This window comes from Dermacentor andersoni, chromosome 9, assembly GCF_023375885.2.
Source record: "Dermacentor andersoni chromosome 9, qqDerAnde1_hic_scaffold, whole genome shotgun sequence".
NCBI classification, from domain to species: Eukaryota; Metazoa; Arthropoda; class Arachnida; order Ixodida; family Ixodidae; genus Dermacentor; species Dermacentor andersoni.
In genome coordinates, this window is record NC_092822.1 from 9128944 (window position 1) to 9154748 (window position 25805).

The window sequence follows — 25805 nt, forward strand, 5'->3', positions numbered from 1 at the left end:
GTATGCACGGGAATGCCGGTATATTGTGACTTCGGATTGGCATCGTTCTCGGAGGGCCAAGACACCTTGAAGATGCGCCTGGCAAGCACCGTTCCGTCTGTCACAATCATTCATATTCTACTACACTCTAAGAACAGTTTACACCCTTTGGACTGCTCCTTCTGCCGCACAACGATAATCGTCATCTGCCTTGATGTGTTTCCTTTCTTTAACGCTGCGAGCCCGGTACTTTCCAGTAACGAGCGGCATGCGCTTTATCAGCATGATAGCATTTCACAGCATGATAGCATTGCAGACAGGAAATGCTATCATGCTGATAACGCGCATGCCGTTCGTTACTGGAAAGTACCGGGCTCGCAGCGTTAAAGAAAGGAAACGCACCAAGGCAGATGACGATTATCGTTGTGTGGCAGAAGGGGCACTTCAAAGGGTGTAAACTGTTCTTAGAGTGTAAAACAGCAAATAAAAAGCTATTTTACCTTTTATTACGCAAACGAAGTCGACGCCAAAATGCAATTGTTCTGCAAAATTTGAGTAAGAACAGTGCAGCGGTGAGCGCAAAATCTTTTTTTTGGGCACGCGCAGCCAAATATTCAGGACCCTGTACTACACTCTACACTCTAAGAAAAGTTTGCACCCTTTCAGTCGTATCTTGCCACACAACGATAAACGTCATCTGTCTTGTCCGCATTTCATTTCTTTAACGCTGCGAGCCAGGTACTTCCCAGTAACCAACTGCATGCGAGTTATCAGCATGACATAGCGTTGCCGACAGGAAAGTAGCGGGCGCGGCGTTTTCAAGGAAGGAAACGCAAATCATATGACGATTATCGTTGTGTGGCAGATATACACCCCAAAGGGTGTAAACATTTTAGCGTGTAAAACAAAATTACACCCTTTGGTTTGTATCCTGCCACAAAACAATAAACGTCATCTGTCTTGTCCGCATTTCCTTTCTTTAACGCTGCTGGCCAGGTGATTTCCAGTAACAAACGGCATGCGCGTTATCAGCATGACATACGCTCTAAGAACAGTTTACACCCTTTGGAGTGCCCCTTCTGCCACACAACAATAACCGTCATCTGCCTTAATGCGTTTCCTTTATTTAACGCTGCGAGCCCGGTACTTTCCAGTAACGAACGGCATGCGCGTTATCAGCATGATAGCATTTCCTATCAATGCTATCATGCTGATAACGCGCATGCCGTTGCCGACAGGAAAGTAGGGGGCGCGGCGTTTTCAAGGAAGGAAACGCAAGTAAGTCAGCTGACGATTATCGTTGTGTGGCAGATATACACCCCAAAGGGTGTAAACTTTCTTTAGAGTGAAGGGTGTATTTCCAAGTCACGAACGGCTTGCGGATTATCAGCGTGGCACAGCATTCTCGACAGGAAAGTGGCGAGCGCCTAGTTTTCAAGAAAGGAAAGCAAGCAAGGCAGGTGACGATTATTGTTGCGAGACAAATGCACACCCCAAAGAGTGCAACTGTTATAAGAGTGTTTATATAACGTCTCTGCGTGGCAACTCGTGAGAAATCTTTTATAGCCCTATCGGCTACAGTGAATATTTCACGACTACAAGTCATTGCATATTCGATATACAACAATCAAACCCCGGCCCCTCAGTCCCCAGCAGCCGCGAAGCAACTGACCACGGCGGCGGTCAGATCTGTGACGCAGCAGAGGGTGCTAAGAATCCTTGGCTCCGGACAGGCCGCCATTGGAATCTGAACCTGGCAACATTTAACGTTAGAACGTTATCTAGTGAGGCGAGTCTAGCAGTGTTATTGGAGGGATTAGAGCGCAGTAAATGGGATATAATAGGGCTCAGTGAGGTTCAGAGGACAAAAGAAGCATATACAGTGCTAAAAAGCGGGCACGTCCTGTGCTACCGGGGCTTAGCGGAGAGACGAGAACTAGGAGTCGGATTCTTGATTAATAAGGATATAGCTGGTAACATACAGGAATTCTATAGCATCAACGAGAGGGTGGCAGGTATTGTTGTGAAACTTAATAAGAGGTACGAATTGAAAGCCGTACAGGTCTACGCCCCTACATCCAGTCATGATGACCAGGAAGTCTAAAGCTTCTATGAAGACGTGGAATCGGCGATGGGTAAAGTCAAAACAAAATACACTGTACTGATGGGCGACCTCAATGTCAAGGTAGGCAAAAGCAGGCTGGAGACAAGTCAGTGGGGGAATATGACATAGGCTCTAGGAATAGCAGGGGCGAGTTATTAGTAAAGTTTCCAGAACAGAATAATATACGGATAATGAATACCTTCTTCCGCAAGCGGGTAGCCGAAAGTGGACGTGGAGGAGCCCGAATAGCGAGACTAGAAATGAAATAGACCTTATACCCTACGCTAACCCTGGCATCATACAAGATGTGGACGTGCACGGCAAGGTGTGCTGCAGTGACTATAGGATGGTAAGAATCAGGCACGTACCCAGAGGGGGGGGGGGGGGCGCCCCCCCCTCCCCGAAATCAAGTGGCATACCCCCCCCCCCCTCCCCACCCACGCCACCACTGCTCACACATTTCTAAAGCGCCGCCAGATCAATGTTGAGACTTGGCAGATGTTCATCGGTCAGCATTATGCTGCCTTTTTCACTCCTTTTATATGGCGGTAGTTATCGGCCTCTCTTGTAATGTGAAGGACAGTTTTCTCATAGATTACGCACCCGCGCGATTAACTCGAGATGCGTTCAGTTGTCACCATCTATTCAACCGTCACGCGCATAGCTGTTGCTTTTGTTAGTTTAACCTTCTTTATTTAGGCTGATCCTGGGACCTGGAGAAGGATGCGGCTGTTACTCAGCTGGCCTGTACTCTCATGGAACGAGTTGCTGCGGGAGAAAACGCCAATTGCGTTTAACTTCTCCCTTCGCTTCTTTATTTCCTTGAGTTACGGCTCGCCGCGACGCTGGCAGATGCCCGGAACCATATACACGTGATATGGGTTATATAAGGTGGGGAAATAAAATAATGTGAAAGAGCGTCCATCATGAAACCCTGCAATGCCCCTTAAACCCATAAGCAAGATGACTGTCGCCCGTTACCTCGTCTGTCTTTCCTTAATTGTATAGCACTTTTCGTGCAAAGTTGGCAACCGGAAACAAAAATCGCAAGGAGTTGAGAAATTAAGCGATCTACTAAGGGAGAGAGCCATGGCAACAACCAAACTGCAAGCAAAAGCGAATAATAAAAAAGTTAACCGTTGTTTATGAGAATATTTATGGATCAACGTCTTTTTATTTAAAAAGGAAGTAGAGAAAACACCGCCGCCGGAAGTGGAGAACAATTACTTGTTTTGAATGACGCTTCTACAGTTATCGGTCGAACCGCCTCACGTAGCCACTTCTCTGCTCTGCTTATGTGGGTGTTTTTCTAACCTTTCGCGCTGAGCGCACTACGTCTAGAATCGTAGAGTCCTGCGCTCTACGCGGTTGTATGGGACAGGCGGCCGCACAGCGTTACGCAATTCGCGGAACTGTCAAAACTGATCAACAAGGCGAAAATAACTGATATTCGAAACTATAACATGAGCAAGACTGAAGAAGCCGTAAAAAATTAACGCAGCATGAAATCAGTAAAAAAGAAACCTGGCATAGGACAAACCATGATGTATGCACTAAAGGATAAGAAGGGTAATATCATCAGCAATCCCGAAGATATAGTAAAAGCAGCGGAAAAATTCTAAGCTGACCTGTATACAGTACCCAGAGGAGTCACGATACCTCACTTAGAAACAGTAATGAACAGGATACAGAAACTCTCCTATAACTAGTGACGAGGTCAGAAGGGCCCTGCAAGACATGAAACGATGAAGAGCGGGAGGAGAAGGTGGAATAACAGTCGATTTAATCAAAGATGGAGGAGACATAATGCTTGGAATACTGGCGGCTCTTTATACGAAGTGTCTATCGACTGCAAGGGTCCCAGAAAACATTATACTAATCCACAAGAAAGGAGACGTTAAATAATTGAAAAATTATAGGACCGTTAGCTTGCTCCCAGTATTATATAACATATTTACCAAAATAATCTCCAATAGAATAAGGGCAACACTGGATTTTGTCAACCAAGGGAACAGGCTGGCTTCAGGAAGAGATACTTTACAATGGATCACATCCATGTCATCAATCAGGTTATCGCGAAATCTGCAGAGTACAATAAGCCTCTCCATGTGGCTTACATAGATTACGAAAATGCATTTGATTCAGTAGAGATACCAGCAGTCATAGAGGCACTACGTAATCAAGGAGTACAGAACGCTTACGTAAAAAGCTTGGAAAATATTGCTACATGCGTGTGGTATTTGTTTGAACGAGGCGCGTGGGCGCCATCACTCCAGAAAAGAGGAGGAAGAACTGGGCTCGCGCTGTGAATCTAAGCGGTCAGCGCTGCAACCGTTGTTGTAAATATAATCTGTAACTAGTTTCTCGTCTTACTGACTCGTCCTTCGCGTAAGAATATCTACAGAGGTTCTACAGCTACCTTAATTCTACACAAGAAAAGCAGGGAGATACCTATAGAGAAAGGGGTCAGACGGGGAGACACAATTTCTCCAAAGCTATTCACTGCGTGCTTAGAAGAATTCAAGCTAGTATTAAACTAGGAAGGCTTAGGAGCAAAGATTGATAGCAAATATCTCAGCAACCTTCGGTTTGCGGTTGACATTGTTCTATTCAACAACAATGCAGACGAGTTAAAACAAATTATTGGAGACCTTAACAGAGAGAGTGTAAGAGTGGGGTTGAATATTAATATGCAGAAGATGAAGATAATGATAAATAGCCGGACAAAGGAACAAGAGATCAGGATCGCCAGTTGGCCACTAGAGACTGTGAAGGAGTACGTTTACCTAGGTCAATTAATCACAGGGAACCCTGATCATGAGAAGGAAATTCACAGAATAAAAATAGGTTGGATCGCATACGGCAGACATTGCCAGCTCCTGACTGGAAGCTTACCATTATTATTGAAAAGTAAGGTGTGCAATCAGTGCATTTTGCCAGTGCTGACATATGGGGCAGAGAGTTGAGAGCAAGTTAAGGACCGCGCAAAGAGCGATCGAACGAAGGTTGCTAGGCATAACGCTAAGAGAGAGAAAGAGAGCGGTTTGGATCAGAGAGCGAACGGGTATAGACGATATTGTAGTTGACATCAAGAGGAAAAAATGTAGCTGGGCAGGTCATGTAATGGGCCGGTTAGATAACCGTTGGACCATTAGGGTTACATAATGGGTACCAAGAGAAGGGAAACGCAGTTGAGGACGACAGAAGACTAAGTAGAGCGATGAAATTAGGAAATTCGCGGGCGCTAGCTTACAGGGGTAATTCGAGATCGCAGGGAGAGGCCTTCGTCCTGCAGTGGACATGAAGCAGGCTGATGATGATGATGATGATGGAGGTGGTGGCCCCCTCCCCCCCCCCCCCCCCCGAAAAAAAATCCTGGGTACGTGCCTGGTAAGAATTCGAATTAGCCTAGACTTGAGGAGGGAACGGGAGAAACTGGTACATAAGAAGCCGATCAATGAGTTAGCGGCAAGAGGGAAACTAGAGGAATTCCGGATTAAGCTAGAGAACAGGTATTCGGCTTTAACTCAGGAAGAGGACCTTAGTGTTGAAGCAATTAACGACAATCTTATGGGCATCATTAAAGAGTCTGCAACAGAAGTAGGTGGTAACTCCGTTAGACAGGATACCAGTAAGCTATCGCAGGAGACGAAAGATCTGATCAAGAAACGCCAATGTATGAAAGCCTCTAAACCTACAGCTAGAACAGAACTGGCAGAACTTTCTGTTAATCAACAAGCGTAAGACAGGTGACATAAAGAACTATAATATGGATGGCATGGCATGGCAAGAACTTTATTTTAGTCCAGAGAAACTAGGGTCCGAGGGCACAAGCCCCCAGGCTAAGTCGGTGGCTCCGCCCACGTAGGCACCGGTAGGCCAAAGGCTTTCCCGATGTCGTGAGCTCTCCGGACGGCCAGGAGTTGATCTTGGAGGAGTTCGCTGGATATGCGCCGACTCCAGTCCTCCTCACTGTTGAGATCCGAAGCCCTTTGGTTGGGGCACAGCCAGAACATATGATCAAATAGACATGGAGTGTGTCCACAACTTTTACATTCTGCGGGATAATCCTGGTCAATTTTGTTAAGCACAAAAGGTGTGGGATAAGATTTAGTTTGAATCATTCTTAATGTGACTGCCTGAGCTCGGTATATATTGGTCAGAATTGAACATGCTCTCAGGAACGGAGGAAGCCTAAAAGCAGTGAAGGAACTAGGAATAGGCAAGAATCAGATGTATGCGTTAAGAGACAAAGCTGGCAATATCATTACTAATATGGATGAGATAGTTCAAGTGGCTTGTGCATTGATAGCACCTCGAAAAGCACATTGCCACACGAAGACAGCCGACACACGAGCAAAGTGTACTCTGTCCCACAACCCGTGCATCAATGTCAGTTTTTTAATCACTTTTTATCTACCCGATAGGTCAGCACATTCCTTGTTGGTTGAACACAGACATATCACTGACACAATTTTCTTTCTCATTTCTAATGTGAAAAGCTTACAAGATTTCTCGTTTGTATCGTCTTACCCCTCCCTAAAATGGTCACACGACCAGTGGCCCACTTTTTTTGCACTTCTTGCAGCCGCAGTAATCAAGTGCCAAATTGGTTCCTGCTTAAGGATGTGTTATGTTCTTGCAGGCGCTTATTAGAACACCTACCTGTCTGGCCTATATATACTTTACCACAAGCCAACGGAATGCAGTAAACAACTCCAGTATAGCACCCGATGAAGGATGTCACGTTATTATGTTAAAAAAAAAGAAAAAAAGCACTAATGCCGTATGATTCTAATCAGTTTAAGCTGGTCAAGAGGGTTGTAGCGGTTGGACACCTTCTGGATGCAGTACAGAAGAGCTGCTGCCAGCGCATGGCATGTAGCCCGAAACAGCAGGTTGAGGTTGTTGCGGCAGATTTCCCTCTTTTGGTCATTAGGGCTGTTCCTGAAGCCGGATTACGGAAAGTGAAGGGTCTTGCAGGCCAGAAGTCGCCGACACCAGAGCGAAAGAAGCAACTAGAAGTAATGCCATACATTCATAAAATCTCCCACAACATTAAGGTGGTGTAAAGGCAAGGTGTAAGCGTTGTATTTTCCGCAGCTTGCAACCTGGCTAGCCTGTTAGCCTGTTTTCGGCGCTGCGTACTTTCGCTGATGATGTCGCACGCGAGTTGTCTCGTTCACGCAGCACACAATTTTGGGCGCTGTGCACAAGGACACATGACTAGCAGTATAATTCAGTGCTACACGAATACCGAGGCAGAACAAACGAATCGCAGAGCGTGATCACGTACTGGAACACGGTAGAAAATGGCCTAATTTAGGTACTTGCGCACGTGAACGCACGACCGTGGGAATCTCTCTTGCTTCGCAGCATCCAGACATTCCATTTGTGTGTTTGATTATTTCTCTAAACTTTAATTAGTCAATTCAAGCAACAGATCGAACAAATAACACGTTGTCTAGAATAATTCTCGAATTCGCGTGCCACCACGAGTGACGTTACACTGCGGACACGATTGCGTCACCGTCCGGCTTCGAGCGCGGCGGCCAGGAGTGAAGAGGGAAACGGCATTCGGATTGAAATTTCAGATCTTTCCGCAGCGAGTAGCCATGCAATACTTTGCAGACCCGATTGTTATCGCGCAATGTATGCTCTGCGCTTATAAGCTCAAAATGGCCAGACCTGGTGAGGGGCCCTTTAAGAGATACAAGGACGGTATGAACAGTGCTGTCAGCCAGCAGTCCTTTTCCCAAGCAGGGTTATTTTTGTGAACCCTTTCTTATCCAATTAATTATTACTGGTCTAATTGCTTAAGTTTGAATGCCAAATTGGTCTTTGCATTCAAAAACACCAAATAGTTTCCAGCCTGACATATTTCTTATATTTCGGTGCTTCAAAGTTCTAGCACAAATAATGAACAAAATAAAAAAGGTGCACAACAATGGCACCTCCTTTTACAGGGGTTCCGAACAACCAATTAAATGGCTGACTGGGCGACGGCATGAAAGTGACAAACTGTCAGTGTACTTGTAACAGCCAATGGCTTATTGGGTCATACAGTGCATCTGAACACAGTTCACGAGAGGGCGTGGTGCGAGGTTTGCCGAAATTGTTGTAATTATTCCATCTTTCTATGTCAGTACTTTGTGTGAACTGTGCATTTTTATGTGCGAGAAAAAAATGTTTTATAAAATGCAGAAAGCCGGTCATCGTACAAATTGGTAGCAACACAATAGAAAAGTATGTTTATTTCTTTCACACATCATTTGACAGAGACCAAAGGTGGGTCCAGTCCTTCTGTCGGAAGCCAGCGACTGCTCTCAAACGCAGAGTACAGGTCCTGCATCAAATGACAGTACATCACAGCGAGTTCTACATCAGACTTCGAAGTGGAAGCACCCCACATTTATTTCCAGAAGCTTAACACTGCACAGAAACTGACACACTAAATTATTTATTGCTGTTCTCAAGCAGGTAAGTTAATAACGTTGCAGAAAAATCATAGTTATGAGCTGAAAATATCACAAAGAAATCAACAAAGAAACAATGTCTTCACATACCCCCCTCCACCCCTCACACACACTTCTGAAATTTGCCATGAAGGGCCACAGCAAAAATTTTAAGCAACATGCTAATGCATCCAATAAGAAAGAACACATCTTAAAGGGAGGCTGAAACAGTTTTCAATTTCCATGAATTGCTGGGGTTGGGAAGAACAGACCTATTATTTACGGTTCTATTGTCAATATAAGGGGCAGAAATCGCTTTCTAAATTCCCCCCGCGGACACGCCCCCGTCGCTTCCCGGAGCGCCGGATGAGGAGGCAGCCGGAGGAGAGAACCGGCGAGAGTGAAGTCATTCCAGAGGACCGTACTGCCGGATTGGCGTGTTGGCATGTGCTGGCATGTTTCTTTCCGTCCTGCGCTTTACTAAACGATGCTACGAGAGATCTGCCGCCGCTCACGTTTGTTTTCTTTTGCGATTTTCGTGAACTGTGCTTCCTTTCTGTGCTGCGTGAGTGCCTACAGCCAAGGGCACCCAACATGCCCTCGTTCTGTGCAGCATTCGGCTGTGCGAACACAGGCGGGCTAGACGATGTTGTGTTTCACTTGTTCCCGAAAGACAAGAAACTTGCAGTGCAGTGGGTCTGTGCGGTGAGGAGATAATTTCTTTCCGACGAAATCAACTGTGCTGTGTTCGGACCATTTCCGTGACAGTGATTATCATCGGAGCTTGACAACGATGCGGGCAATCGGTATCCCAATTAAATGGGCACGACTGAAGGCCGGCGTTGTTCCGTCTATATTCTCCCACAAGAGTAACACCTCGCCATTTCCAAGAGCGGCCTTCGCCAAGAGGAGAAAGGGTGAGGTAAGGGTTTTAATGTGCACACGGGCAATTTTTTAAACGGATGATCACCCGAGTGTCGAACAAACGGCCTTACAGCGGCCTATGACGAAGCGAGGTGGAGGCACAGCCGGGAATATGCACATGCATGCAAAGTGCTTGCCGTTTTCATCCTGTTTTTCCACTCCGCTTTGTCACGGAACACTGTACTACGGCTGTTTGTTCGGCGCTGTTTTGGTACGGTGAAATAACTGGCCGGGGGTACGCTTGCGCGTTCAGTGATATTTGCTATTCGTCCTACCACGCGGTGCCCGCAGGTTTAGCTGTTCAGCATTTGTGTTCAAATCGCACGACATAAGGCGTTACGGTAATATTTTCATGCTTGCGTTAGAGTAGTTGAACTCGTCATGTAAAAACTTTGTTCCGTAGATTTCGCACTCACAGCTTGCTACCAGCAGCGAAATGCCGCAAAAACGAGCGTCGGCACAGCCGCGCCCGTGGCAAGGCAAACGGGCTCAAATAATGAAGTAATGTTGTAAGGTATTGAACTTGTCAGCGTTCGACGTGGTCTAGCCCAATACAGGCATCGCTGCTGGACAAAAAATGTTTTCTTGCCTTTAACTAGCTATGCATCACGCATGGCAAAATTATTATTTGAAAGTAAATATAATACATTACTCATTAGTTTCTTATTACGCTCATTGATTTGAATTACATTACCAATTGCCGCTTTCAAAAAAGTAATGGTATTACTTTACGATTGCTTCCAAAAAGTTTTCATGCACACAAGAAGCAAAAAGCAACGTATAAAGGGATGCTAACCTTTCTTCAAGGTAACATACACTTGCCAACATTTCATGCCCCCCCCCCCCCCCCCCCATGTGCCTCCACGACATCTCACGACACACGTTCTGGCGCTGTACACAGCTTACTGGTGCATATTTAACGCAATTAATAAATTACATTAGCCATGAAATTACAGACACCAAATAATTTACATTACTAAATCACTAGACAACTAATCCATCACATAAATTACTGAAAAAGTATTTCAATTACTGTAAGTAATCCAACTGTTGTCATGTTTGCTGATATGCATGATATGCTGAAATTCATGACATCCATGCCTTGCACTCTTTCAGGTTCTAGCAGAGCACCTTGAGAACCGAGCCCCTGATGAACCTGTTCCGCTACCATCACCAATCGAAGAATTTGGAGCAGCCAGTGTGACACAGGCAGATAATGTTGAAGAGTTTGAAGTAGCCAAACGCGGCACTTACGTTCGTGATCGTGTATCAACACGCAAAAAACCATGGAACTTTAGACAAGCAGCGGCAAGGTGCATGACATCGCGGAACTGCACCTGTGTTTACAATCTAATGAGATGTTAGTGCTTCGGCATTCTTCTAGCAGCAAGTTCCCAGCGACACTTTAGCGTGTTTTTTCTCCAGTCATTGGAACATGCAGCTACATGAAAAGACATATGTACCAGCTAAGATTTCCAACGCGCGAGAAGGTGCACACATCGCTCTCGCTGTTGGCACACTCAACATCGTCGTTGCCCCTGTTGCCGTCACCGTTTTCTGTATTGGCTGTCGGTTCGAACATGTACGGCGAAAATACAAGCTCTCCGAGAAAGCGAGAACGTTCCATAATGCTTACAACTCAGCTGTGAAGCCAGAACCGAACAGCGTGCTACGCTCTGAAACGGCGGCGCCGACCGGCGATCCCCGTGAATGACGTCAAAGCGGTCCCGACCAATCACGGGCAACGGCAGCGTTCGCGCGATGCCGAGGCGCTGGTGTGCATTTTCTTGCAAAAAACAGCCGCTTGCGTTTGTTTCCGCCCTTTTTAAACGAGATATTCGTGTTCAGTGGACTCAAAACTGTAGAATGCCGCAGGGAACTCATTTTTTTCGAAATGTGTTTCAGCTTCCCTTTAAATGAAACTTTCAACCCAAGTTCACTGTCAATTCTGCCAAGAATACCAAGTTTTGGTGGCTCACCTCAGATCGGGCCAGAAGGAGTTTGTTGCTGGCCTCTATGTCAGGCATGCCCATGTCATGGTCTAGAAAAGCAAGCACATGTTATAATTATTGCCATCACTGCATGTCAGTAGCATATCAGAACAGCTTGCCTACACTTGTGAAAAAGACCATACGAAAACACATAGCACGAGTAACAACAGCCATCTAATGCAGAACTTGTTCTTGGGCTAGTTGGTGGGTAAGCAAGCTAAACATGTTGTTTCTGGCATAAAGTACAAAATATAAAAGAAGGTAGACAGGTAAGAGGCAGAGGCACTCCTCTGTCTCTTACCTGTCCCCCTTCTTTTATGTTCTGTACTTTGCGCCAGAAACAACATGTTTAGCAAGCTAACTAATGCAGTTAGTGACATAGTTTACACATGTACAATTTTTGCTACAATGACAAAAGATCTCTGAATTTCTGGCATGAGCTGCACTTAAACCTATGTGGTGGAGCTTGTGTACAACTACAGGCCCTTAAACTAAAGACTTAACACAGTGTTTAACACAAAGCTTTTTCAACATGAACCTGCACAAATGAAGGAAAAGAAACTGAAGAGCCCCCCTCATACAGTAAGCTGCAGATCATGCTCTGTGGCATGATGACTCGGCACCCGAGACTGAATAATTGTGACACACGCTTCCTTTCCAGAAATGATTAATTTTCTATTGCATTCATACTGAAATGTAATTGAATGTCATGAACAATTTTTACAGGATTTGGAAGCACAAGAGGGGGCGGCTCATATCTACACTTAAGATCTTTCCTGACAGCACCCACACAGATCACAAATACCTGAGTGAATCAACAGCAGATATCCAAAACCACTGGTCACAAGTAGAAGGCATAGCTGGCTGTAACTGAAATAAGTGAAAATTAGGCTTGGCAACACACCTTCGACTTCGTTGTCCGACTCTGAAGTTGTGGCTGCCGCTTGAGGCAAAGGTGGGTTCGGACCATGGGGCACTGCCGCAGCAGCAGCGTTGGCAGCATCCTCGTAACCAGCGTGCTGCACAAGGACATCATGGCTATGCCAGCGGCACTTGCTCTGCTACCTTTGGATTGTGACTTCACCAAAACCATGACTGAAGTGAAGCAAGGCAACACAAAAAGCCAGGTTGCAGCTCTGATCTTAACTAATCCATATTTTTATCCCTTCACTGATCTACGATGCCATTACTAATTCAATACTTGCAATGCTTCAGATAGCTGGACCTGCCCTTCTCAAACTTCATCAAATGCAAGCTTCATCTTCAGCGAAATGACCAACAGGTTCATATCACCTATGCATTTCTCAGAGAAGTTTAGGAATAGCATTGGTGTCAATGCACATAGCAGCCAATGTTTGCTTGGGTACGTGGGATGGCTTCCTCGAAGAGGTCAAAGTGAAGAATGGTCAAAACAACTATATAAGACAGCTTCATTTGCATGTGCAGACACATGAAACATATTTTTTCACTGTATCAACACTAGACTATAGCTGTGTGAATTATGTAGAAAATTTATTATGAGCCTTTATTTTATATGGACTTGAATAGTTTCTTTTAAAAAATTGCAAAGGCAGTCACGACTATTTGTTAATGGAGCTGTGAAACCATGTGCCTTGTATTCATAAATGCAAACCTCAAATGTTTCTCTCGTTGGATTTGTGAACACAGAAGTACATATGCAAGTGGCAGTCATTCCCAACCGTCTACATTTCCCAAAATTTTTCATGAAACTTTCTCTAAATAGACGCACCTTGAAATGCTTCAACAATACTCGTCTCGCTTTAGAAGCTGCAAGTTTGAAACAACTTCTGTCCTTAAGCTAGCAGTTCCATGTTTCATCAGAAGTACATATTAAATATTAGTCACCCACGTGGCCTTTTCATTTCTACTTACTAATATGGCGGTGATAATGACAGCACTGCCACACGTCCTCACAAAGAAGTGTCATTAGTACTTTCATTCTGGGCACTAGTTGCTTTTCAGACTGTTATGTACCATTAAAATTAAAAACTCCCAAGTGTGAACAACAATGCCAATACACATACTGCGCTAGCTTCTAGCTTACAGGAATTGGAACCTAATAGTACCATGCAGGCTCACACAAATAAACTGCAAAATGTTTTAACATCTGAATCTAAAAGTAAAAGTAAAAAGTTGAGATGTTAAAAGCAGCACCGATCACAGGTTTCATCTCAGCTGAATAAACACTGAGTGTTCACTAAAGTTGGATGACACAGCAACACCACCATCCTACACTGGATATGAGATTAAACAGGATGGTACGGCTGTAAAAGTGGAAATAATGCCTGCCAGTCTCACTCACAGCAACAGCTGACGAATCAGTGTGCTGCGGATACTCAGGCTGCTGTCCATAGTAGCCTGGGTAGCCCTGGTAGCCCTGGTATCCGGCGTAGTACTGCTGGTAGCCCTGCCAGGGGTTGTAGTAGTTCTGGTAGTTGTAACCATAGTTGCCGTAGTACTGCTGGTAAGTCTGCTGACCTGGTGGTGTAGCCATGCTCACGGTAGTTGGGACGTTGCTCCTGTAAGCAAGAAAACAAAGAGACAGGAACAGCACAACATTAACAGTGCACCTACTGCTATGAATGATCTAGGACAACATGTCTGAAATTAGATATGCAGACAAATGCTCCCCTTAGAGAATTGTGCCTGGTTTGGGTGGCTGCCATGCATGTGCTAAAGGAGGCCTGCTAAGGGCTTTACATTTTACATTTTGTGCATGAACGTGACGAGGATAGCACGCAATCATATAAGATGAATCATTTCCCTAGGAATTATGTGCAAATACTTAATATGGCTCCTCACAAGCAGAAATGTGATCCAAGAATTTTTCATGCATATGCTAAAGGTACAGAGCGATAAAGAGAGTGGCAACACATAAACACAGTTCTGTGTGCTCCTGTCCCCCCTGTTTCATCCCTTTCTTGCACTGTTAGTATATCTGAAATGCATCAACAAGCCCAGCTTACGAACTCAAATCTCTCATGCAAAAAAAAAAAGGGGGGGCAGGGGGCTGGGCTCTTAAGCTTGTCCTGTGCTTTCATACAAGGCACGCAACCTTTCATAGATTAAAAAAAAAAAAAAAAAATGTTACTGCAGTAACACAACCACAATATAGGAGGAATCCTTAACCCTTTCGCTGTCACGGACGTACCGGTACGTCATTGCGCTTCCCCCCCACGGTATCACTGACGTACCGGTACGTTCTCTATCGTGCGGTCAAAATTTCGCACCTGAGCGCAAAGCTGGCACTCCTGAATTAGCCACGCCATCTGTTGACTCTACAAGTTCGTATATTCTCCCCAACCTGTGTTAACCCATGTATTGAAGAGTACGGTGGGACTGCCACTCCCCACTTTCTCTTTGCTGAGTGGCGCGGTGGCTCCGCGTTCGCTGGATCATGCGTTGCGCGCGTGTTGTTATGGGTTCAAGGGTTGTTCTGCCATCTCCGCTGGTTTTAAGGTTTTTATTTTTCTTCTGTTGGCGTGTCTGCTACACGCGTCAAGTTCAGGCGCACGTGCCATTGCCTCTCCGAAAAGAGTGACTCGATTGCTGCTTTCGCTCTCTCGCCGAACCCTCGCTTCCGACTTGCAGCAGTAAACGTAAAGCCCTTCGAACTTTGTTTAGCCTTTTTCCACCTCCCTCTGTCTTCTTGATCACGCACTCTCCGTTGTGCGGGCGACTGAAAGCGCATCCTCCCAGCGCGCGGTTACTTTCGGATGGCTGAGCGCGCGGGACCTTCGTCTGCTCATTGGTGCGGTGGCTCAATTCCGATTTAGAATACGAGCCGAGCTCGGATTCGGACTCGGACAGAGTCGCATGCGAGGAAGAGGGTTCCGCATCGTCAGATTCGGATGTTGAACGGATTTTATAGTCAGGCTGATGATGATGATGATGTTTACTAACAGCAGCTGCAGAACACTGAAATGTGCATATAGCATTGACTACGTTATTTGTGTACCAATCAGAATCAAAAATAAATTGCTATGTTCATTCCCTGTTATGCTCGTTCCCTGAAACCAAGCAGACACTGGGGGTGCGTCACGGCCAGAAAGGTCCGACAGCGAAAGGGTTAAAGGGGCCCGGAACCACCCCTCGGGCTTGGTGAAATAGCGTAGTCCGCAAGTAGCATACGATGTTGTGAATGTCTCAGCCAAGTTCTGCTGTTGTACGCAGTCCATGGAGCTCGCATGCATAACATCTCTGCATGCATAACATACGCATAAAACTTCAGCTTACATTGTGAAACAAGTTACGTTACAGGCTACATTCCCTCTCTCCGAAATGTCCTGCATGTGCAAACAAACTGCTTAATTGTTCCAAACGCTTAACTCATGCATTTTGATAAACAATACTTGATAATGCGCAATGTAATGACGGAAAGCTACTACACTTATGAATACTAGGAGGATGTGAATACTGTCTTACATCAATTGTGAAAATGGCTACTCATTTGCAAACTAGTCGAAAAGTATTCAATTCTGGCACTTTCGATTATAGTCACTCATTGCCCACCATATGGTTAGTGCATACTTTTTTCTTTCTTGTTCTACACGCACAGGCACCAAATTGGCAAAATTTCGCGTGCAGACGTTCCATTCACGAATTGCGACGCCCGGACGACAGTTGTGAGCAATAGTGACTTTAAAACATGGCCACCATGACGTATTTCCTGCTCATACAGCTGTTGCTGATTGGAGCGCACAAAACATGGCTTTTGAGATTGACTTCCGGTAACACAAGAAGCAAGGCCATCATGGTGGCAAATGAACATCAATTTTTTTGCTGAATACCCACAAATAAAGCCGGTCGGAGTGTGTGTGTGTTTAAAAGCATCATGACAGTTATTTATCCGCCGGTAAGTAGCCGTTAAACTGACACTGGCAGTTAATTCGCACATCATTTAGTGCATACCTAAACATTGTTCCCGACCAACTGTGCATTAACAAAGTTTGACGGTATTCGCACAACCCTAGCACTACATGTTGCGTGTGACCTGCCCAGCTATTATTATTCCTCTTAATCTGAGCAATTTCAACTTGCAGCTTTTGCTCTCTAAACCGGCTACTACTACCTTCTTACCTCCTAATGATATGCTCATAATTTTCTACGTCATCATTGGCTGCGAATTAGCGCATCACTATTTAGGTTAACTAGTACCATGTAATAAATTCAACTTTAAGTGCCCCTACGTTAAACTTTCTAGTGCCATCATGCCAGCATGGGCAAAGAGGAAACTGCATTTTCATTTCCACATTCGCTAGTGTATGTAACAATAATGTTGCTTCATTCAGGCACTAAGTTTGGGCACTAGTGCATATTTAGCACCTTAATATATACTCCAATCACATGGCAATTTGTAACCATTAAGTGCACGGGGTGTCAGATTTTTTTTTTTTTCTTTCTTGTTTGCATTTCATTCCAAAGTGGCAGTGCATGTAATGACCAAGAGCTATGGTATGAAAATTACGTTTGGTACACCAGCACCATTATTATGCTTTTTACGATAATGCATGATTATGAGCATAATGATGATGATAGCCTGATGCACTATCTGTACAGAAGCACCCGGGACAATGCCTCCAAGCAAAAGAAGGAGCGAAGGTGGGTGAGGGGCGGTGGCTACCTTTTGGGGGTGGCACTGCTAACACGCAATGCCTTGCCGCCCAGCCCCTCGAAGCCGTTCATGACCTCAAGAGCCTGCTGGTGTTCCTCTTGGTTGCCGAAGCGCACAAAGCCATAGCCCCGACTCTTGCCACTCTCGTCCAGCACCACTGAAACAGCACACCGTGCCCGGACCACAAAGAAGCTTGCACCCACTCACACCTGGTGCATCTCCACGGGCCCGACCAGCAAAAGGTGGCAGCCTCGCACAAACCACACAGGAGGGGAGAAGGGGTTGCAATGTGCTTGTGCTCCTCACTTATGTACCCAGAGGTAGTTAAGTAGCCCGCTCATTAGTCTGAAAGTTTCTGCATTGGCACATGGCCACAACAGCAATGCCACTGAGGAAAAAATGAAAGGCAAGTGTTGCAGTCATCAGAGCCAAAGGTATTGGATTCCACCAGCTTGAAATGCCATGTTGCAAATGCTTGCTTGCTATGCTGCCACCAAGGAACTATCATTCTCATGCAGCCATGTTTGCAGCTGCTATGTATGCCACTGATCATGATGCACGAGATACCTGCATAACAGTTACAAAGTGTTCTGCAGTCATATTTTCTGAATCGTTGAGTGGTGCTACTCTAAGCTCTCCTTAAGAAAAATTTAAATTCTGGAATTAGTTCCACTTTGTTGAGTATGGAAGTACACTGAAATTGTACGAATACCCAAAAAAACCACGGAAGAAAAGTAAGGTAAAAAATATGATAAAAAAAGCTAAGACAGACAACTGCACATTCAGCTTTAATGGCCTAAGCCCATTTTAGTTTCGGTTCACAGGAATGAGAATTATAAACACACTGCACTCTCAATAGTAACATTCCTGGCAGTGAAGGCCAAAATATATTGCCCTTTGTAAACTGACCCCGAGCACCACATGTTAATGGTATGATCCTAGTACCTCAAAGTGGCAGGATCCCTTTACTATTGCTAAAATTGTTAAGAGCTGTCAAACTAATGTGGTCATACCAACAAACCCACCTAACATACCGCATTAGGCATTGTGCAGCCTCAAGCAGGCAAAGAGAGTAGGTATAGCTCTGCGTTCAACCCCTCCCTCCACTCTGTAAGGCTGCCAGAGGACACCTCACTGATGAAGGCCCATGGAGAAAGAAAGAAAATGCACACACGCAAGGCCTCACAGCCATTGAAATTCCCACAGAAAGAGTACTGAATATTGGAGGGCATACATGTCTTCAGCGTCCACAGTCATCCCCCGTCATCATGACACCTGGAGCCGCCACAATCAAGTAGCATTAGTAAGCACATGTCCAGAAGAACCTCAAAATAAAATGAGCAGCTCTCGCAGCAGTAATTGAATGTAATGAAAAAATCACAACATGATTTGCAACGATCAAGGTGCTTACTATCGACAGCTGTGGATTCCAGGGTTGCATCAAAAGCATGCTGTAAAGAATGTTTTTTTCACAGAAGTTAGCAGTGTGACCAATGCAGAGACACATTCTGGCTTGCACACTGTCTGCACTTACACAGGTTTGACACAATCACCAGTCAAATACAGTGGATGGGCAAAACTCACACCAACAAATCTGAAAAGCAAAGCAGCAGTTGCCAAGAGTATCTCAGTGTACAAGTTAATTGCTGCTGAGCTTTGGATTTACGTTATGACAGAACCCTCCACTGCTTACTTCCATACTTTGAACACCTATGAGATATGCTGAAGGTTCAAATTATCAAGTGCTCCAATTTAAAGAAAAAATGCAAAGAAAGCATTACAGAAATACAAAGCGTCAAAAGGAGGGTAAAATTAACAGATTCAACTGTACTGAGTCCTTCACATCACAACATGGAGGTTAGGAATGGTGGATTCACCATTGCAGCACGGAATAATTCAGAATTGTTCAGCAGCAAAATAGTCCAGGTTTTCAACTTATCTGCAAATATAATGCATGTTCCCACAACTATCAATGCATGCGACTGTTCGGATGAGTGTCAGCTTACCCTTTGCTGCTTTCACTGACGGAAACCTCGAATGAAATGCTGTGTAGAGGTTCAGGTCATCAACCTCTGGAGTCAAGTTTCCGACAAAGGCAGAATGCTCAATTCTGGAAACACGTGACAAGAAAACACTTAAGCACTGGAACTAAAAATTCCACGATGCAATAAAATCCGTAACTTATAGCATTTAAAGTTTTCTTAAAAAGTGAAAGGGCCCTTAAGCTCACTAAAAAACTTGAAGATTCTTGGAAGAAACCAATCAATTGATATTTTATTTAGTATTATTTATCTTGAGGTGAGAAAGTAAAATGGGAAAAAGCTTCAGAACTGCAACTTGACTAAGCACAGCTTTCTATCTGCAGTGTGTGACAATGGCACTTTCACTGGCAGATGCACGGCATAGCTTTTGTAAAAAAAACCAGAGTACAGTCGAACCCGGCTATATTGAACTTGCAAAAAAACGCCTATCAGTTCGATATAGGGCATAATTCGATATAAGCCTGCTAAAGAATTGGATGTCATAAAAGCACAAACCATTTATAATATCACTTCAGTGATGATTGAGCCTCAGTGTTTGGCACTGTTTTCTAGCATTCTGACGGTTTCCCCGCTGCGCCCGTTTGCTGGTACCAGAAGTCCTAGGAATTGTTTTCATTCCACAGCTTCTTTATACTGGCGTTTCAGCGACCGTTCGCGCATTCACGTGGCAGTTAATTTTGGTTTTGCCTCGCAGGCCGTTTTCATTTGTTTTGTTTGTGAAAACTGATGTCAATCTGGTTTGTAAATCTCAAAGGGTCACCGCTAGATGCTCGCTTGTCTGTTGTTCACTAAAGTGTGATTACATCTGTTTACAGGCAGGCACTGGTATATATAAGCGTTACCACCATATAAAAATGATGTTGCCCTGCCTGCATTTTTCTCGAGACTCAGCTCCCGAAAACTGATTGCCCCTTGCTGGAGGCAAAACTTAAGATTACTGCAAGTCTCAGACTCATTTGGTTTTTCTGACAGGCACACAACCATTGAGTTTTCTTGTGTGCGCCCACATACACGGTTTGATTACGCTATGGGTGTGCACGCTGGTTGCCCTGCTGCAAATGAGTCAAGTCGCCAAATGCAGACTACTAGTCTACTACCCAAGTGCTGAATCAGAATGCAGTAAAACCTCATTAAACCATACCCGCTTAAACAGCAGTTTCATTTTAAAAGTAGTAAAGTCAAATCCCCAACTCAGCGGCCAATGAACATAATGCATTTTGTATCTGCACAAACCATACCAGCTTATTGTGTACGTATTGGTCAACACGCAGTGCTCACATTTTTCATTGTGCAATCACAGCAGTAGGTTGACCCGGCAGAACAACGAGCCTCAGAAATTAGAATGACCTCCAAGCGCAAAGGCAGAGGGTGCTTGGAAGGGTGAAATCACATCAACATCATTTCAGCGCTGCGCCAGAGAGCATTGTGGCCCGTACTGTGGCGTCGTGCTGAAGCTCGGACAAAAACCGGGTGCTCAGCATAGAAGAAAAATCGGACATTATTCCTGCTATCGAACGTGGCAGAAGAAGTCGGCGCTGGCACGTGAGAGGGATGTACCGTTGACTACGGTGTGTGGCATTTGGAATGCGAAGGAAAAGTTGCTCAGCAGTGCCGCTGCGACCGTGAAAAGATGTCGGCTACGAAGTTCGACTTTTTGCCACTGTTGCCTGTTATTGCCGAATTACCGCCTAACGACAGTGATGAGGACGACATGGAAAGCGACAGCACGGGTGATTCAGGCCCAACAGAGGCAGAAGCTGCACATTACGTCTGCCTCATGCTGGCGTTTGCAGAGAGGGGGGCCGGCTGGCAGAAAAGCTGGCTGGTAGCTTTTTTTGGCAGTTTGAGGCTGCTGTCATCTCTTCTAGGCCGCCGCAGCATCAAACGAAAAGAACAGACTTTCATTGCGTGAAGTGAATAAATACTGCATGTTTTTTGCCTTTTCATCGCACTCACTCCGAGTTCCATTTTTGACAGGTATGTGAGTGATCACGCTATTTTGGTTAAGCAGTACTACCCTTTAGTATGCACTTTTTCCAAGCTCCGACGGACTAAGGATTAACGAGGTTTCATTGTATAACTATTTCAGTGTATTGACTTTTTTATTCTTAGTATAAGTATTTATGGAAGCCGATCTGTATTCATGGATAAACAATGCATGTTTACCTGCAGAAAATATTTATTGTCACTTTATGGTCACTCTAAAAAAATTGAAGTAAATTTTTTTTGGAATAGGCCGGTCTGAAGATTTTAAAGCTGCAATAAAGAATGCAACCCTGAGGGGTCACATTTGGTGAAATAAATTGAACCTCAAAAGGTTAGAGAGCAACATGTAGATACAATTATAAGTAAGTAATGTCTTTAGAGACATTAAATCGCTTTAGCAGTCATATTAGATAACTGCAACAAGAAATGTGCAGAGCATAAACCATAAACAGTGAAAGTAGGGGCATATAGTGGCAGCTGTGTACCAGTCTACAATGAACATATACTAGCTGCAACAATTTTTTGAAATTATGTAATAGCTAAGTTACCGGCACATGATTAATGACTACATGGCTGCCATTGTTTCTTACTTGCCTTTGCTACCCTCCCATAGCCGCTCTCTCCTCCTTGCTGCATAGTGGAGCAAAAAGCTACGACATGAGCCAACCAGAAGAGTGGCGCCTTTGTTGTTCGCCTCCCTTCTCAGAGCACTTAGCAGGCTTTTGTACCAGCTCATGCCTGGTCAACCAACCGATCAGAGGCTTTTATCCTGGTTTACCCTGGCAACTTGATGAGCATGACCCCCAGCCCCGTTGTCTCAACATGCAAATAAGGGGTAGGAAAACCCCATAGAGGGGCAGAGAATTCATCTTTTGAATTTGTGACTGCACCGAGGCAGGCAGGGCTGCCATATACACCCAGGACAATTGTCACATCACTCTGTACACATGTGTTCAATTAAAATGAGTTCAAAATGTTGGAGGCAGTTTGGAGGCCCTTTAAAAAGCGGGCAGCATTGCTATCATGCTGTGCTGCCAAACTGTCAGTGTTTGTACAGGTCTCGAAAACAAAATTTCAAGTATATTCAAGGACTGTCAAGGCCCTGTCAAAGCTTTTTCAAGGCTGCAGAGTGGCATACCATGTAGCAATATTTAACTACAACATTTCCAAAACACTATATATAGCTAAACTTAGATATCGTTTCGAAGATCGAAGATCGACAAAATTGCCAGCAAAAAAGTAAAACTGAAATTGGACCTTTTATGCAAATAAATAGTCACTGATACATTTTGCTTGCATGGAAGGGCTGTAAAGGCTGTAAAAATTTGTGCGTTGTCGCACAATCGGGGAAAAAAAATTGATTTGTTGAATTCTCCATGACCAAATATATGGTTTCATGCCGCATCAATATCTTTACACTAACAGTACAAAACGAAGCCTGTGAAGCTTTCACATCCACTCCACTGCCGCCGCTGAAAGCTTCGTCTGCAATGAGACGATGCTTTCCTCCGCTGCAGATTACCTCCAAGATAAAGTGCGAAGGCCGCGCTAGGAGAGAGAGGGAAAAAAAAAAAAAAAAAAGTTAAACGCCACACTCTGCTTTTTTGCCGCACACCCATGGCATGATTTGGCAGGATTTTGTCGCATTGGCAGTCTCACATGCCTTTCTCCAGTCTTCCATTCACTCCTCCGAAACAAGAGCCTCACAATGCAGACAGGGTTGGGATGAAAGAGAGAAGGAGAGAGGTGTAACTGTGAAGAAGGCGTGCTGAGCGGGGCGTGCAGGCCAAAGGCAAGTGTGGTGAAGGTGTGTGGTACACACACAAGTGCGACGGCTCGGTGCTGCTTTTCTTTAACCAGTGTTTCTAAATGGGAAGTTTGCTAGGTCCACGTTGATCCGCAATAGTAAACTGGTCACAAAATTGATCTTAAGACTATTTTACTCAGGAAATTCAAGGGCTTTCAAGAGGAAAGAAGTATTCCAGTACTTTCAAGTGCCTTGAAAACATACTTTTCAGTTTCAGCCGTATTCAAGGACCTGTGCGCACTCTGACTGTATAGAGCCAGCATCAAATGCTCCTTAGTTACATGCCAACTACTCTGCATTATTTTGTCCTCCTTTTAGCATCACAGCAACTTAATGGACCTTGCAGCTAATCATTTGAGTGTCAATTTCTGAGCCAAGAAACAAAAAAGCCCACTATGATGTATCTAGCAAAAAGAAAGTTCTGAGCCTTGCTCAAGCTATATATTGCAACATCACTTCAATTGAAAACTTACCATCCCCAATGCAATCTTTCACGGTTTCGATATTCAATACGCACTACTTAAAAGATTACAAATACTCGTCTCGGGCAGCACTAGGTATCTTGCTGCTGCTTTGACTTGAAAATTTCTTCAATAGGAAATGTCAGCATTGTGCAGGTGCTGAATGCAGGCATTTTTTTTTTCAATCTCCAATGTAATGCAAGCACTGCTACCTAGGTATATTCCGATTTCTGATGTAAGTGATCAATAAACTAAGCAGTTTGCAATACCATATTATCACAGTCTCCTAGTAACGCAATGTGTCTTTGAGCAAAGCAATGTTTCACTTGGTGAATTTTGAACTCGCCAATATATTGAGATGACTACTTTCCGTGTACTTTTGAATTGAGCTGCAGTTGCATTATGCACTATGCTGCCTTTGAAATCTGAAACCAAGCCAATGTTTTTCCTCATCATTAGGGAGATTCAGATTTTGTGCATTCAATGTCTGGGGGCACAAACTGCCGAGCATACAAAAGAGTGCAAGCAAGGCATGGCACTTTGAGTGCGCAAATTTTGACCTGCATAAATACCCCATATAATGCTCATGTACGTTTTTGGAACTCTATGGGCTGAACAATGCAAGATTATTTTGATAACAGCATGTACAACAGAAACCTGACACTCACTGTTGCTGTGCAGTGTCCTTGCTGTGACAGGCGTGGTTCAGTTTAAACTTCTTGCTCTGTAACAATCAACAAAGATAAAGAGAAAAAGAAAAAAAAGAGGGGAGAGGAATTCAAATCAACAGCTAATTTAACCTTGGAAATTGCAAAAAGACGTATGTGTTAGTGTTAGAAACTAAAACCAAACACAATCAAAGGCCAATGCGAGTCATTCTACACATTGTCATGTTGCTTCACGTATGGTACACTACACTCTGACCAATACTGCGTGGAGGTAGGTTTTAGAGTACCAACGCAAACAGCAGGCCAGAAGTGCTGTAATTGTTTTGGGGAAGAGAGTTTTCACTAAAGTGGCACTACCTGTAGTTTAGCTCCTGCAGGAAAATTCTTCGAGACTTTTACAGAGCTATGCTTTGAGGGTCCGTTTTGTTTGAAGCTATGCACTGTTTCCGTTTCCAAGCGAACTTTCTTTTTCCGACGTTCAGTAAGAAAAGGCTGGCAAAGGCTTATAGCGTAATAGTTTGTTACATGTCTGAAATAACTTCCGGGTCTTGATATGATTAAAGTTCTAGGTCTTGGGAGTCGAGATACGAGCCCTGGTGCAGGGTGCCTGAATAATTAGCACTTAACATTAATAAACACCATAAAGGAAGTGTACTCACAGGACTCGAGCCAGGAATCGGCTTGCCGTCGCACTTTAGCAGTATCCTCTGCGCCGTGGGTTCGTCAATGAACTCGAGGAAGCCGTAGCCCAGCGGGAGTCTGCGAATGAGAAGAGGCATAGACGAGACCGTGAGTAGCTCGACCGGGCCCGGTGCATAAGGGTTGGGCTGAGTGGGGCCACTTACCCGGTTAGCTTATTCGTGATGATTTTCGTAGACAAGCAAGTTTCCCCCATCACGGCGAAGGCTTGCTTCAAGAATGCCTCATCCATGTAAGGCTCAATCTGGTAAGAACATAGCAGCGCGTCTCCGAGACCCCTCCTCAACCGGTACATAGTACCAACCTTGTCAATCGGTAGTTTAAAGGCTTTAAACGTACGCTCAAATGCGCCGAGCAGTAAAGCAAGACAAACTAACTCCTAGCGATTGTCCTCGGTGAAATTTCGCATGCTAAGCCTAATTACAGCGCTGCCCTGCAACTTGGAAATCGAAGCGAAGAAAAACTCAACTTACATCACCCATCCACAGCGTTCCTTTAGACATAATGACCTCCTTGCGTCGTTGATCCCGCAGTCATTACCAGCACACACGTTACTCCGATATATTAGAAGTTGTCAAGCTTCTTTCACCTTTCTACACCGTAGCACAGAAGGTCTCCTCGATTTGGCTGCACCTTTTGCACTAGTTCAGAAAAGTGTCGTGCCAGTGCAGCGCTAGTTCTTGAAGTGTGAGTGTAGCGCGACGCTAGCGCTTTCGGTGCAGCGGTCAAATCGAGGACAAAAGTGCAGAAACGTACAGGCCTTCGTCTGCTGCGACTGGGTGGCTGCTTTTCTTTTGTTGGTGTGTCATTATTCAGAAAGCATGACCAAACGTGGTTTCCACACCTTTCTGAATCATATATGGCACAACGTTTCAAACGACTGACCGATGTGGTTTCGCGCAAACTTAACGTCGAGGTAGCGGTAAGCTCGTGAAAATTAATACAAACGACTGTGACCTGAGGGAAAATCCCGGCCTTCAGTGCACTTAGCAGCAGTTGAACCCGGAAAGCGCCCTTAACAAGATGCTGCGTACACATCCTGAAGAAAACTGGC

At 44.7% G+C, this 25805-nt stretch overlaps 1 protein-coding gene across 1 annotated transcript; it reads right to left on the reverse strand.

The window, feature by feature from the left end:
* Positions 1-8311: 8311 nt before the first annotated feature.
* On the reverse strand, positions 8312-25357 carry LOC126526987 (tRNA selenocysteine 1-associated protein 1-like). The gene is made up of 10 exons (XM_050174693.2): positions 25225-25357; positions 24898-24995; positions 24712-24811; positions 24053-24108; positions 19095-19198; positions 17098-17245; positions 13777-13993; positions 12358-12472; positions 11442-11503; positions 8312-8429 (listed from the first exon to the last, which is right to left on the reverse strand). The coding sequence occupies exons 1-10, from the start codon at positions 25252-25254 to the stop codon at positions 8352-8354; spliced, it is 1008 nt and encodes a 335-aa protein (XP_050030650.1). The 5' UTR covers positions 25255-25357; the 3' UTR covers positions 8312-8351.
* Between the last annotated feature and the right edge of the window lie 448 nt (positions 25358-25805).